The sequence below is a fragment of the Pelophylax lessonae genome, assembly GCF_965119305.1.
Source record: "Pelophylax lessonae genome assembly, chromosome: 9".
Taxonomy (NCBI): domain Eukaryota; kingdom Metazoa; phylum Chordata; class Amphibia; order Anura; family Ranidae; genus Pelophylax; species Pelophylax lessonae.
The window spans coordinates 262519571-262534556 of record NC_138776.1 but is presented as its reverse complement, the minus strand read 5'-3'; the positions used below and the strand labels follow the sequence as shown (position 1 = coordinate 262534556).

Here is a 14986-nt window from a genome sequence, read left to right as displayed (position 1 = left end):
ACCCAGGAACCCCCCGTCATGGCCATTTTCATCTGACAACTGACCTTCATCCATGGCTGAACCTCCCACCTCATAAATGGCACCAGATTACTTTGACCTGATTATGTCCCCATGACACCATGTTGGCAATGTCCACCAGGTCTAAGTGTGGAGTGGACAGAACAAGTTCTTCCTCCATCCCCCCTGTTTTTAAAATCATTTAATATTTGGTCCTCAGATAAGGGGCTTATCAGATAATAAACTAATAGGAACAGATACTAAACTAAATGAATAATGTCCCATATGATTGAAGGAGTTGTTGGCTCCTACAGGTGGGAATGCCGTTAGGTGCTCAGTGAAGGACCTACTCAGAAATCTGAGTTTATTAACAATAGTTTATATTTTTGCCTTTATTCATTAAACTCTTTATACTGAATAAAAATTATTACATCACGTTATTTACACGGCTTCACTCGAAACTTGGCCATAGGCTGTAATCGAATGCTGTATTTCAGTTCATCCTAAATTTACTTTGTATGAAAAAAAACGCAACTAGATGATAACTTGTTTATGGTAATTGGTGCCCAAATTACAACTGAGCTGAGATCGTACTATGCGGAGAGATCACACCGTTAGATGAGCAAAGCCTGCAGTTCCTCCATTCACCAAAGAGGGTGCTCTCAGGCAGGAAGTGATGTAAAGTACAGACAGGAAGTGATGTCAGGTATAAATAGGAAGTTCCGGGGCAGAGGTGAGTCAGGAGGAAGTCGAGAGGAGACATTGCTGGAACTGGCAGCAGAGGAGGTAATAAGATATTATTTTATATTTACACCCAGTAACCCCCCGGTCATGTTTCGTCCTCTTCCTCCATAGTCACTGTGACGTCTTTTATCACCAGCAAGTACTGCTACACGCATTTATAGTATATGAATGCTTACTATAATATTATAGAGCTCTAACATATACCGCAGTGCTGTACAGAGATCACTGAGCCAATCACTTCTGTCTCTGTACCAGAGGAGCTTACACTCTAATGTCCCCTCCCCCACAGTCACACACTATTATTATTATTATACATTTATATAGCTCTGACATATACCGCAGTGCTGTACAGAGAACACTACGTTCGAATTTGGCATCTGGATGTTCTGAATTGTTCACCGAAATTGCCTCGAACCGAACCCACGTATGTTTGACTCATCAACAATAACAATCAATCTCCATAGTGTGAGGGAACATGAGCTGTAAGCTTAATCTATAAGTGCAGGAAAGAGAGATTCACCCTGGAGATCATCTACCTGCTGACTGGAGAGGTGAGGAGGATTCTGGGAGGTCACATGACATCACTCTTATCTCTATTAATAAAACACAGACCTGACCGAAGAGGTGAGGAGGATTCTGGGAGGTCACATGACATCACTCTTATCTCTATTAATAAAACACAGACCTGACCGGAGAGGTGAGGAGGATTCTGGGAGGTCACATGACATCACTCTTATCTCTATTAATAAAACACAGACCTGACCGGAGAGGTGAGGAGGATTCTGGGAGGTCACATGACATCAATCTTATCTCTATTAATAAAACACAGACCTGACCGGAGAGGTGAGGAGGATTCTGGGAGGTCACATGACATCACTCTTATCTCTATTAATAAAACACAGACCTGACCGGAGCGGTGAGGAGGATTCTGGGAGGTCACATGACATCACTCTTATCTCTATTAATAAAACACAGACCTGACCGGAGAGGTGAGGAGGATTCTGGGAGGTCACATGACATCAATCTTATCTCTATTAATAAAACACAGACCTGACCGGAGAGGTGAGGAGGATTCTGGGAGGTCACATGACATCACTCTTATCTCTAGTAATAAAACACAGACCTGACCGGAGAGGTGAGGAGGATTCTGGGAATATATAAATTGATTATATTTGTCTATTTTACATAGGATTATAAAGTAGTGAAGAAGACATCTGGTAAGCAGATATCCATTAATCTACCCAACATCTCACTGCCTCTCTTTCTGACACTGGAGAAAAAAATTGCCAAAAGATTCTAGAAGTCACCAACACGATTATTGATCTGCTGAGGAGTGGGAGTATTTAGAAGGACACAAGGATCTCTACAAGGACGTCATGATGGAGAATCAGCCGCCCCTCACATCACCGGGTAAGAGGAGACTTTATTGTAAAGGAGAGAGCAGTACGGAGGATCCACCTAGATCCCCCATCATCTGATAAACACATAGAAACAATGTATTCAGTCAGTGTGTGTGTTTCCTACAGATGGATCCAGTAATGGGAACCCACCAGAGAGATTTCCCCATCCTCTGTATTCCCGGGATTCCACACAGGAAGATCACACCATCCCTCACCATCATCAGGTAGATGAGGAACATTTGTTAAACAGTTGCTACGTTCGGGTTTGTGTGTCAGATGGTTTGTAAACATTAATGTTGTTCTTTTACTATAATTTTCAGATTGGGGACTTGCAGAATTTAAATATTCTTGTCAAAGAAGAGATAAAAGAGGAGGATGACGAAGGTGGGGCGACGGAGGAGTTTAGAGAAGGAGACAAAGATGACATGATGGAGCCACCCAATAATAGAAACCCACCAGAGAGATGTCCCCGTCCTCTGTATTCCCGGGATTCCACTCAGAAAGGTCACGCCATCCCTCACCATCATCAGGTAGGTGAAGAGAAACCGTAACATTTCATGAAATTTGTGTTTTTGTCCTTTTTATGTAGTCATTGATGTTATTTTTGTGGTGTTAGGGTGAAGACCTGATTAATATAAAAGTTAAAGCAGAAGAAGAGGAGACATATGAGATGTGTGATCAGTCCATGGAGGAGGGTGGATTGATGGTGCCTAATAAGGAGGAGGAATCTTTTAATGTTATAATAGGGAATCAGCCGCTCCTCACATCACCGGGTAAGAGGAGACTTTATTGTAAAGGAGAGAGCAGTACGGAGGATCCACCTAGATCCCCCATCATCTGATAAACACATAGAAACAATGTATTCAGTCAGTGTGTGTGTTTCCTACAGATGGATCCAGTAATGGGAACCCACCAGAGAGATGTCCCCGTCCTCTGTATTCCCGGGATTCCACAGAGGAAGGTCACACTATCCCTCACCATCATCAGGTAGGTGGAGCATCTAGAACTTGAGACACCTTATTCAAAATATAAAATCAAAGTTTTTTGGTATTGACATGTTTTGTGCTTTTAGAGTGAAGAACTGAAAGTTGAGGTTAAAAAAGAAGAAGAGACGTATGTGAGGGGTGATCAACAGCTGACGGAGGAGGTGGGGATTTTAGTGACTATTAAAGAGGAGGAATCTTCTCCAGAAATAAGCAGAGGTGAGTGATAGACACTACAGGAAGAAACTTTACGTTTTAATTCCACTAGATTATAAAGTATGTTCATTCATGTAATGAAGGTCTGCTGATTCTCCATCCATCACAAGCCTGGATTATAAAAAGTACAACAGCACTGGAGATACTTGTTTAACTGGCTTATCTTACTATATAGTAATGGCTTCTGGATTTGTATCATAAAGTAACTTGCTAACCCTTGACAGAGAAAAATAGTTTCAATTACTTCATCAGCACAAAGACCATCCTTACCAGATTAGGAAATCCATCCATCTTCATTCCTCAATATAACGTCATGTTCCCAACAAATGAGGAGGAGATACTGTACACCATATGAAAGGTCCATCTCCATTCCTCAATATAACGTCATGTTCCCAACCAATGAGGAGGAGATACTGTACACCATATGAAAGGACCATCTCCATTCCTCAATATAACGTCATGTTCCCAACAAATGAGGAGGAGATACTGTACACCAGGGATCCCCAAACTACGGCCCTCCAGCTGTTGCGAAACTACACATCCCATGAGGCATTGTAAAACTCTTGAAATTCACAGACATGATTAGGCATGATGGGAATTGTAGTTCCTGAACAACTGGAGGGCCATAGTTTAGAAACCCCTGCTGTACACCATATGAAAGGTCAATTTCCATTTTTCAATATGTCACGTTCCCAACAAATGAGGAGGAGATACTGTACTTTAGGGATCCCCAAACTACGACCCTGCAGCTGTTGCGAAACTACGCATCCCATGAGGCATTGTAAAACTCTTGACATTCACAGACATGATTAGGCATGATGGGAATTGTAGTTCCTGAACAACTGGTGGGCCATAGTTTAGAGACCCCTGGTGTACACCATATGAAAGGTCCATCTCCATTCCTCAATATAACGTCATGTCCCCAACAAATGAGGAGGAGATACTGTACAGCATAAGAAAGGTCCATCTCCATTCCTCAATATAACGTCATGTTCCCAACAAATGAGGAGGAGATACTGTACATCATTCGAAAGGTCCATCCCCATTCCTCACCATAACGTCATGTTCCCCACAAATGAGGAGGAGATACTGTACACCATATGAAAGGTCCATCTCCATACCTCAATATAACGTCATGTCCCCAACAAATGAGGAGGAGATACTGTACAGCATAAGAAAGGTCCATCTCCATTCCTCAATATAACGTCATGTTCCCAACAAATGAGGAGGAGATACTGTACACCATATGAAAGGTCCATCTCCGTTCCTCAATATAACGTCATGTTCCCAACAAATGAGGAGGAGATACTGTACACCATATGAAAGGTCCATCTCCGTTCCTCAATATAACGTCATGTTCCCAACAAATGAGGAGGAGATACTGTACACCATATGAAAGGTCCATCTCCATTCCTCAATATAATGTCATGTTCCCAACAAAGAAGGCGGAGATACTGTACACCATATGAAAGGTCCATCTCCATTCCTCAATGTCATCTATGTCCACCATTGTATCAGTAGTTTGTCATTGTTGGTTTGGTTGTATTGTACATTACCAATGAGTGCACACTATGATATAATACACTTGCCTTAAACAGTAAAAACATGTTTGTTTCCTCAGATGAATGTGATGTCCATACCAACCAATTACCCTTTAAATGTGAACATAATCTGGATAAACATCACAAGGAACACACAGCGGACTGTCTGTTTTCCTGTTCTGAGTGCAGGAAGTGTTTTAGGTCTAGGAAAGACCTACTGGAACATCAAAGATGCCACAGCGAAGAACAGATAGTTGACAGCAGTGAGATTCTCTATTCATGTCCAGAGTGCAGAAAATCCTTTAAAAGACATTGCGAACTTCGTAAACACCAAAGAGCTCACGTGAAGAAGTGGCCCTGCCCAGAATGTGAGAAAACCTTCTTCACGAAACTAGAACTCAGTAACCACCAGAGGGTTCACACCGGTGGGGAGACATTCTCGTGTTCTGAGTGCGGGAAATATTTTAAATCGAAATCTCGACTCTATACGCACGATAAACAATGCCACCGTGAAAAACAGACGTTGGGTTATTCGTGTTCCGAATGCGGGAGGTGTTTTGGAAGAAAAAGCGACCTTTGTACGCATCGGAAATCTCATATCGTAAAGTGGACCTGCCCAGAATGTAAGAAACCCTTCACAACAAAAAGGGACCTCGTTAGTCACCAGAGATCTCATACCGGTGAGAACTTTTCCTGTTCCCAATGTGGGAAATGTTTCAGAAGCAAACATGGACTTACCGCTCATCGAAAGGCTCACATGAGCAACTGGTCTTGCTCAGAGTGTGATAAAACCTTTGTAACACAACTACAACTCATTAAGCACCAGATCGTTCACACCGGCGAGAAGCCCTTTTCGTGTTCCGAGTGCAGCAAAAGTTTCTTCTGCAAACAGAGCCTCAGGAATCACGTGCAGATCACTCACGAGAAGCAGTATTCCTGTCCGGAATGCGGGAGATGTTTCCCTTACCGAAAGTCTCTTCTTGACCACCAAGCCACTCATATGGGCGACCCTCCCTACTCGTGTCCCAAGTGCGAGGAGTCCTTTGATTCAAAATCTGAATTTGCTTTACATCAGGCAGTCCACGACGGCGCAACCTTTCCGTGCTCGGAGTGCGGCAAATCGTTTCTTCGTAAACCACAGCTTGTTATCCACCAGCGGAATCATACCGGCGAGAAGCCGTTTGCTTGTCCTGAGTGCGGCAGAGGCTTCACGTACAAAGCCCTCCTCAGATCCCACTTGAAGACCCACACCGGGGAGCCTTTACTTTCCTGCCCAGACTGCGGGAAAAAAATACGTGGGAAAAAAAGTCTCATCGTCCACCAGAGAATTCACACGGGCGAGCGTCCTTTTTCCTGTCTCGAGTGCGGCAAGTCGTTCAAGGCCAAATTTACACTCACCGCGCACAAAAAGATACACCTCGGAGAGAGAAGGTTTACTTGTTCCGAGTGCGGGAAATCCTTCCTGAGAAAACTGCAGCTTATAACGCACCAGAGGACTCACACCGGCGAGAGGCCTTTCCCGTGTTCCATGTGCGGGAAAAGTTTCGCTCAAAAAGGGACCCTCGATTCCCATTTTAAACTCCATATTGGAGAGAAGAGGTTTTCTTGCTCGGAGTGCGGGAAATCCTTCTTGAAAAAATCGCAACTTGTATCGCATGAGAGGAAACACACCGGCGAGAGGCCGTTCTTGTGTTCCGTGTGCGGAAAAAGTTTTACTCTAAAATGGAGCCTCCAAACCCATTATAAACTCCACCCTGGAGAGAAGCCAATTTTATGATCAGAATGCGGGAAATTGGTTTTTAAAAAAAACTTTGGAAACTTTCGGCACCAGAAAAGTCACATGGGCGAGCCTCCTTTTTCAAAGTGCGGGACACGTTTTAGGCAGAAAGAGGTCCTAGTTAAATATCAAAGGGCACATGGACACTGAAGGTGGAAACACCGATGATATTAGGTATTTTAGCCTTGCGTAGTAGAGATGAGGAGGACTCTAAGCATGTAAAAACACCACAAGCACAAGACCAATGGAGGACGAGTCAAAAAAAGGGCACATGGACACTGAAGGTGGAAACACATTGATGATATTAGTTCGTAGAAGGTAGTGTAGCCTTGCGTGATAGAGATGAGGAGGACTTCAAAGTATGTAAAAACGCCACAAGCACCAGACCAATGGAGGAAGAGTCGTGCTACTCCTTCATCAGCAGGGCTTTCTCAGACAATAGGTGCCAGTACTTCCCCTTTTGGAGTTACCCCCTTGTCTCCACCCCCTACCAACCCTCTGAGCACTGTTCCTTGGTTCCCACCCCCTACCTAGAGAATACAGAACCAAGTATCATTTATGGTGCTAGGATGTTTCTATGGAATTTGCTAAAGAAAGGCAGTATAATAGATCCCCTCAGCAACAATATATACATTCCAGCAACTATAGATCCCACAGCAACAATAAATCCACTACGTAACAATATATCTCCCCAGCAACAATAGATCCCCCAAGCAAAAATAGATTCCCCACAGCAAAATACCCCAGCAACAATAGATAACAACAACAATATACACTATATTACCAATTTTCAATTGAGTCCTCTGGGCTTCAACAAAATGTTAGCCTCCAGCAAGAAGAAACAGGAGTCATGTTGTTAGGAAGTGTGTAGGCAGGTACAGGTATTCCCGCCTGTAGATGGCAATATGCCAGTGCTACAGGGGAACATATGCTATATTACCAAAAGTATTGGGACGCCTGCCTTTACACCCACATGAACATTAATGGCATCCCGGTCTTAGTCCGTAGGGTTCAATATTGAGTTGGTTCAACCTTTGCAGCTATAACAGATTCAACTCTTCTGAGAAGGCCGTTCACAAGGTTTAGGAGTGTGTCTATGGGAATGTTTGACCATTCTTCCAGAATTGCATTTGTGAGGTCAGCCACTGATGTTGGAGCGAAGGCCTCGCTCGCAGTCTACGCTCTAATTCGTCCCAAAGGTGTTCTATCGGGTTGAGGTCAGGACTCTGTGCAGGCCAGTCAAGTTCCTCCACCCCAAAACTCACTCATCCATGTCTTTATGGACCTTGGTGGTTAGGTCTCATAATGAAGTGTCCTCCTTCATGGCCTAAACACTGGAGACCATTCCGAGTGCCAAAAGGATTATATATCATTCCCATTAGGGGGTGTCAGGCGGTATTTTTGTGTACTGCATGGGGTGAGAAGTCACATGGTAGGGAAACCTACGAGGGTGGAATATTATTAGTTGTCTCTCAGAGATATCACATTGGTAAAGAATGATTTTTGCGTTTGATGTTGTTTTCTGAGCGCAGCTAGCCACGATAAATGAATATCACTTACATTGGAGGTTTCAGGGTGAAGTGTTCTCTTTCATGGTCCAAACACTGGAGATGTTTTTTAGACCGTTTATCTCAGCAAAGCTGTCTCATGGATGAGGAGCTATGTGTATGCTCTGAATGCCAAATTAATTCTACATCAATTTAATTGGGGGGGTGGTAGGAGTCGTTTTAGTGTACTGCATGCGATAAGAAGCCACATGGGAGAAAGCCATGTATGTGCTTTTTGAGAGGGGGGGGGGGGTAATATAGGCTGTCCATCATAGATATTATATTGGATTTTTTTTGTGTTCTTAGTGTGGGAATATCTATTTCTATCATGTCTAGCCATATGTCAAAGAACTGCCCGGTGATGGGCAATATTTGTGTTTGGAGTACCGGAAACCTATGAAGATCACGGCTTGACTTCAAATCTCAGACATCATACAAAACATGGCTATGTAATAGAAGATTAAACAATCATTTGAAGAGTCTTTATTATATACTGTTTATACAGTGAAACAATAAAGTCGCTATTATTATTATACATTCTTGTCAGTTGTTTTTGAAGAATCCAGCTCTACCTCATTAGCAGAGTGACCACCATCCATAGCTGAACCTCCCACCACATAAACGTTATCAGATGACTTTGACTTACCACCATCCATGGCTGAACCTACAACCACATAAACGGTATCAGATGACTTTGACTTGACCACTTATTCATGGCTGAACCTCATACCACATAAATGTTCTCAGATGACTTTGACTTGACCCCCATCTATGGCTGAACCTCCCACCACGAAACGTTATCAGATGACTTTGGCTTGACCACCATCCATAGCTGAACCTCCCAACACATAAACAGTATCAGATGACTTTGACTTGACGACCATCCATGAATGAACCTCCCACCACATAAATGTTATCAGATGATGTTGACTTGACCATCATTCATGGCTGAACCTCCCATAACATAAATGTTCTCAGATGACTTTGGCTTGACCGCCATCTATGGCTGAACCTCCCACCACGAAACGTTCTCAGATGACTTTGACTTGACCACCATCCATAGCTGAACCTCCCACCACATAAAGGTTATCAGATGACTTTGACTTGACCACCATCCATGGCTGAACCTCCCACCACATAAACATTTTCAGATGACGTTGACTTGACCACCATTCATGGCTGAACCTCCCACCACGTAAATGTTATCAGGTGACTTTGACTTGACCACCATCTATGGCTGAACCTCCCACCACATAAATGTTTTCATTTGACTTTGACTTTACCTCCATCTATGGCTGAACCTCCCACCACATAAATGTTTTCATTTGACTTTGACTTGACCTCCATCTATGGCTGAACCTCCCACCACATAAACGTTATCAGATGATTTTGACTTGACCACCATCCATGGCTAAACCTCCCACCACACAAACGTTATCAGATGACTTTGACTTGACCACCATCCAAAGCTGAAACTCCCATCACATAAAAGTTTTTAGATGACTTTGACTTGACCACCATTCATGGCTGAACCTCTAATCACATAAACGTTATCAGATGAGTTTGACTCGACCATGTCCTCATAACACCATGTTGGTAATGTTCACCAAAGTCCAATAAAAAAAAATTTTTAACTGGTTTTGGAGGACCTGCAATACCAGGTTGATACGTGGAGTGGACAAAACAAGCTCTTCTTCTATCCCCATGTTCTAAAAATCCATTTAATATACAGTATGGCCCTCAAATAGAGAAATTATCAAATTTTAAATGAATAAGCGATATTCCACCAATCCAATGAATCTGGCTACGCAGTATCATCCAATGTAACGATTCTTAATTAGCTACATGGCAGGATAGAGGAATAACACGCTAACGCGTTTCGCCCAGAGCATTACTCATAGCCATTAAATGAATAAGAACTGCACTTGGGGTCTATGTATATAAAAATGTGCTTTGTGAATGTCTCAATAAATACCTTTAATGATTCTAATATTTGTAAAATGTCTGTTTCAATTGCTTTTTGTAGAGAGTATATACCATTCCCATTCTTTCTTAAGAGAAAAAAAAGTAGAATTATAGGCAAAACATTTTTTTCATTTTAGATAGAGTAAGGGAGGTTCATAATCCTGTCAGTTTATTTTTTTGACACCTGTATCCCATTTGGGAGATTTCCCTTCACTTCCTGTTCCATAGTCAAAACAGGAAGTGAGAGGGAATCCCTGCAAGTTAAGGGAATTCTTTTGGAGGTCACCAGAACTAGTGTATCCATTGGAAGATTTTCCCTCTATTACTTTTTTGGGGACAACCCAAAATTTGGGATTTTTTTTCGAGGAGGTGGGCAAGTTCCTTTCCACTTTTTTTGCACAAAACTCTTTTTAGTGCACTGAAGCTTGTGGCGCATCACTGGATGAAGGAGGTTTCCCCTACTTTTCAGGCCTGAATCTGAGAAATAAACTCCACACTGCCATACAAGAAATTGATCTACCTCCATAGGGGCTGTCCATCCAAATCTTGTATACTAGGTCTGCTTTGAGATGTTGACGTGGGCAAGTTCCTTTTCGACTTTTTTTTGCACAAAACTCTTTTTCGTGCCCTGAAGCTTGTGGCGTGTCACTAGATGAAGGTGGTTCCCCCTACTTTTCAGGCCTGGATCTCAGAAATAAACTCCACACTGCCATACAAGAAATTGATCTACCTCCATAGGGGCTGTCCATCCAAACCTTGTATACTAGGTTTGCTTCTAGACATTGACGTGGGCAAGTTCCTTTCCACTTTTTTTTTTGCACAAAACACTTTTTAGTGCACTGAAACTTGTGGCGCGTCACTAGATGAAGGCGGTTCCCCCTACTTTTCAGGCCTAGACCTCAGAAATAATCTCCACACTGCCATACAAGAAAGTGATTTACCTCCATAGGGGCTGTCTATCCAAATCTTGTATACTAGGTCTGCTTCGAGATGTTGACGTGGGCAAGTTCCTTTCCACTTTTTTTGCACAAAACTCTTTAAAGTGCACTGAAGTTTGTGGCGCGTTACTGGATGAAGGTGGTTCCCCTACTTTTTAGGTCTGGATCTCAGAAATAACTCCACACTGCCATACAAGTAAGTGATTTACCTCCATAAGGGCTGTCCATCCAAACCTTGTATACTAGGCCTGCTTCCAGACGTTGACGTGGACAAGTTCCTTTCCACTTTTTTTGCACAAAACTATTTTTAGTGCACTGAAGCTTGTGGCGCATCACTAGATGGAGGCGGTTTCCCCTACTTTTCAGGCCTGGATCTCAGAAATACACTCCACACTGCCATACAAGAAATCGATCTACCTCCATAGGGGCTGTCCATCCAAATACAACAAAGTTTGGGACAGATGGTTGGAGCAGTCTGACACTTGCGTTGACTGATTTCATGTCTATGAACTTACATGGGGACATGGGATTTTTCACACTGAGCCTATCTCATAGAAACCAGGTTAGTATACTCCCAGGGATTGTACAGTTTGAGATATTGGCCTTTTTTCCGTATTTACTTTAAGGTGTTACATTTGAGAACTTCGTATTGTACAGTTACCCTGTTTTGTACCTAATATGAACCCGTATTTTCTCTTTTTTTTTCTTGATTGCAATGTACTATGCTTCTATACCTTGTACGCACTGCTTACTAATAAACTTGGTTTGTTGAACTAGAAAAAACCCAATTGGATCCCCTTGTCACCAGAACTAGTGTCCCCATTGTAAGATTTCCCTCTCTGACTTTTCTGGGGACAACCCAAAATTTGGGACTTTCTTTTGCTTTCACTTTCCCCTTTAAGGAAAAATGATCCCCTTTAAGGACTCCATTAGTTCTCTCTCTGGGTAAGCGGGTATACAATTGGATACCCATTTCCTTTCAGAGTTTAGGTGGCCACCTTAATGCTAAACTTCACTGCTTATTTGAATTCCTCAGGTGACCAAGAACCCGATGGTCACTCTAACAGAGCTCCAGCGTTTCTCTGTGGGAAGAGAAGAACCTTCCAGAAAAACAACCATCTCTGCAGCTCTCCACCAATCAGGCCTGTATGGTAGAGTGGCCGGACGGATGCCACACCTCAGTAAAAGGCATTTGACAGCCCGCCTGAATAATGCCAAAAGGCACCTGAAGGACTCTAAGACCATGAGAAACAAAATTCTCTGGTCTGATGAAACAAAGATTAAACTCTTTGGCCAGAATGGCAAGCATCATGTCTGGAGGAAACCAGACACCGCTCATCAACTGGCCAATACCATCCCTACAGTGAAGCATGATGGTGGCAACAACATTCTGCAGAGTTTTTCAGCGGCAGGAACTGGGAGACTAGTCAGGATCGAGGGAAAGATGAATGCAGCAATGTACAGAGACATCCTTGATGAAAACCTACTCCAGAGCGCTCTGGACCTCAGACTGGGGTGATGGTTCATCTTCCAACAGGACAACGACCCTAAGCATACAGCCAAGATAACAAAGGAATGGCTACAGGACAACTCTGTGAATGTCCTTGAGTGGCCCAGTCAGAGCCCAGACTTGAACCTGATTGAAAGATCTAAAAATGGCTGTGCACTGACGCTCCCCATCCAATCTGATGGAGCCTGAGAGGTCCTGCAAAGAAGAATAGGAGAAACTGCCCAAAAAAGGTGTGCCAAGCTTGTAGCATCATACTCAAAAAGACTTCAGGCTGTAATTGGTGCCAAAGGTCCTTCATCAAAGTATTGAGCAAAGGCTGTGATACTTATGTACATGGGATTTCTTTCCTTTTTTTGTTTTAATAAATTTGCAAAGACTTTAAACAAACTTCTTTCACGTTTTCATTATGGGGGATTGTTTGTAGAATTTTGAGGAAAATAATGAATTTAATCCATTTTGAGAATATGGCTGTAACATTAAATGTGGAAAAAGTGAAGCGCTGTGAATACTTTGCAGATGCACTGTACCTCCCCGGAGGTCAAATGGCTAAACTCTTTATACTGAACATACATTTTTTAGATCACTCTTTTTACATGACTACACTTGAAACCATGGCAAATGTGGTCATAAGTTGTAATTTAACGCTTTCATTTACTTAATTAATTTACTTTGATTTACTTAATTAATTTGCTTTACCCGTACAGAAAAATGTCTCCAGGTGTTAACTCATTTATGATAATTAGCGCCCTGATTAAAAATGAGCTGAGGGCGTAACGTGCTAGGAGGAGAGATCACATTATGAATGAGTGAAACCTGCAGTTCCTCTATTCGCCACAGGGAGTGCTCTTAGACAGAAAGTGATGTCAAGTATAAAAAGGAAGTCCCGGGTGAGAGGTGAGTCGGGAGGAAGTAGAGAGGAGACATTGCTGGAACTGGCAGCAGAGGAGGTAATAAGATATTATTTTATATTTACACCCAGTAACCCCCCCCCCGTCATGTTTCGTCCTCTTCCTCCATAGTCACTGTGACGTCTTTTATCTCCAGAAGATGATGATAAACACTTATATAGTATAAACACTTATATAGTATAAATGTATATTCATTTATCTGATTTGTTTCTATAGCTCTGACATATACCGCAGTTCTGTACAGAGATCACTGAGCCAGTCACATCAGTCTCTGTACCAGAGGAGCTGACACTCTAATGTCCCCTCCCCCACAGTCACATACTATTATTATTAAACATTTATATAGCTCTGACATATACCGCAGTGCTGTACAGAGAACACTGAGCTCTCTGTGGTTGATGGATCTGAATGTTTATAACAACTAGGAATGAGCTCCGGGGTTCGGGCTGAATTTTGCTTGATTCGGTAAACAACCGAACTAAGTAGGTGGTCAGCCGAGTCGAACCTTCACCAGCAGAGCAGATGTATTACTACTAAAGGTGAAAGCTTCCTGCTCAGGCTGGTTGTTAGTAAGCAGGCGGCAGCCAGAGTCCTGACAACCAGGTTATCCCTAGGGATCATCTACCTGCTGACCAGAGGTGAGGAGGATTCTGGGAGGTCACATGACATCACTCTTATCTCTAATAATAAAACACAGACTTGACCGGAGGGGTGAGGAGGATTCTGGGAGGTCACATGACATCACTCTTATCTCTATTAATAAAACACAGACCTGACCGGAGCGGTGAGGACTAGGAGTATTCTGGGATGGTGACTGTATCATTGTGTGTTTCAGGTTCCTATAAGGTGTCAGGATGTCACTGTCTATTTCTCCATGGAGGAGTGGGAGTATTTAGAAGGACACAAGGATCTCTACAAGGACGTCATGATGGAAAATCAGCCGCCCCTCACATCACCGGGTAAGAGGAGACTTTATTGTAAAGGAGAGAGCAGTACGGAGGCTCCACCTAGATCCCCCATCATCTGATTAACATATAGAAACAATGTATTCAGTCAGTGTGTGTGTTTCCTACAGATGGATCCAGTAATGGGAACCCACCAGAGAGATGTCCCCGTCCTCTGTATTCCAGGGATTCCACACAGGAAGATCACAACTACGCTCAACATAATCAGGTAGTTGGGGTATCTATACTTTGAGATAATCTTTAAAAAATCAACGTTTTTTTTCTGTACTGACAGATATTTTATGGTTTTAGTGTGAAGAACTAATTGACATGAAATCAGAACTTAAAAAGGAAGAAGAAACATACGTGAGGGATAGTCAACAGTACACAGAGGGGGTTGGAATAGCAAAGACTATTATAGATGAGAGATCTTCCCTAGGTATAGGCACAGGTGAGTGATAGACACTACAGGGAGAAACTTTACAAGATAAGTCTGGATTATAAATGGTACACCAG

At 42.7% G+C, this 14986-nt stretch overlaps 1 protein-coding gene across 1 annotated transcript in view; it reads left to right on the top strand.

Annotated features, from left to right (window-relative positions):
• LOC309564423 (uncharacterized protein) overlaps positions 1–14986 on the top strand; it is a 130615-nt gene that overhangs the window by 12757 nt on the left and 102872 nt on the right. The window contains exons 6-11 of the mRNA XM_082269053.1: positions 2758–2914; positions 3031–3128; positions 3214–3343; positions 4962–6652; positions 14368–14481; positions 14783–14921. Of these exons, the coding sequence (XP_082125179.1) occupies positions 2758–2914; positions 3031–3128; positions 3214–3343; positions 4962–6652; positions 14368–14481; positions 14783–14921 (2329 nt within the window). The remainder of the gene's footprint in view (positions 1–2757; positions 2915–3030; positions 3129–3213; positions 3344–4961; positions 6653–14367; positions 14482–14782; positions 14922–14986) is intronic.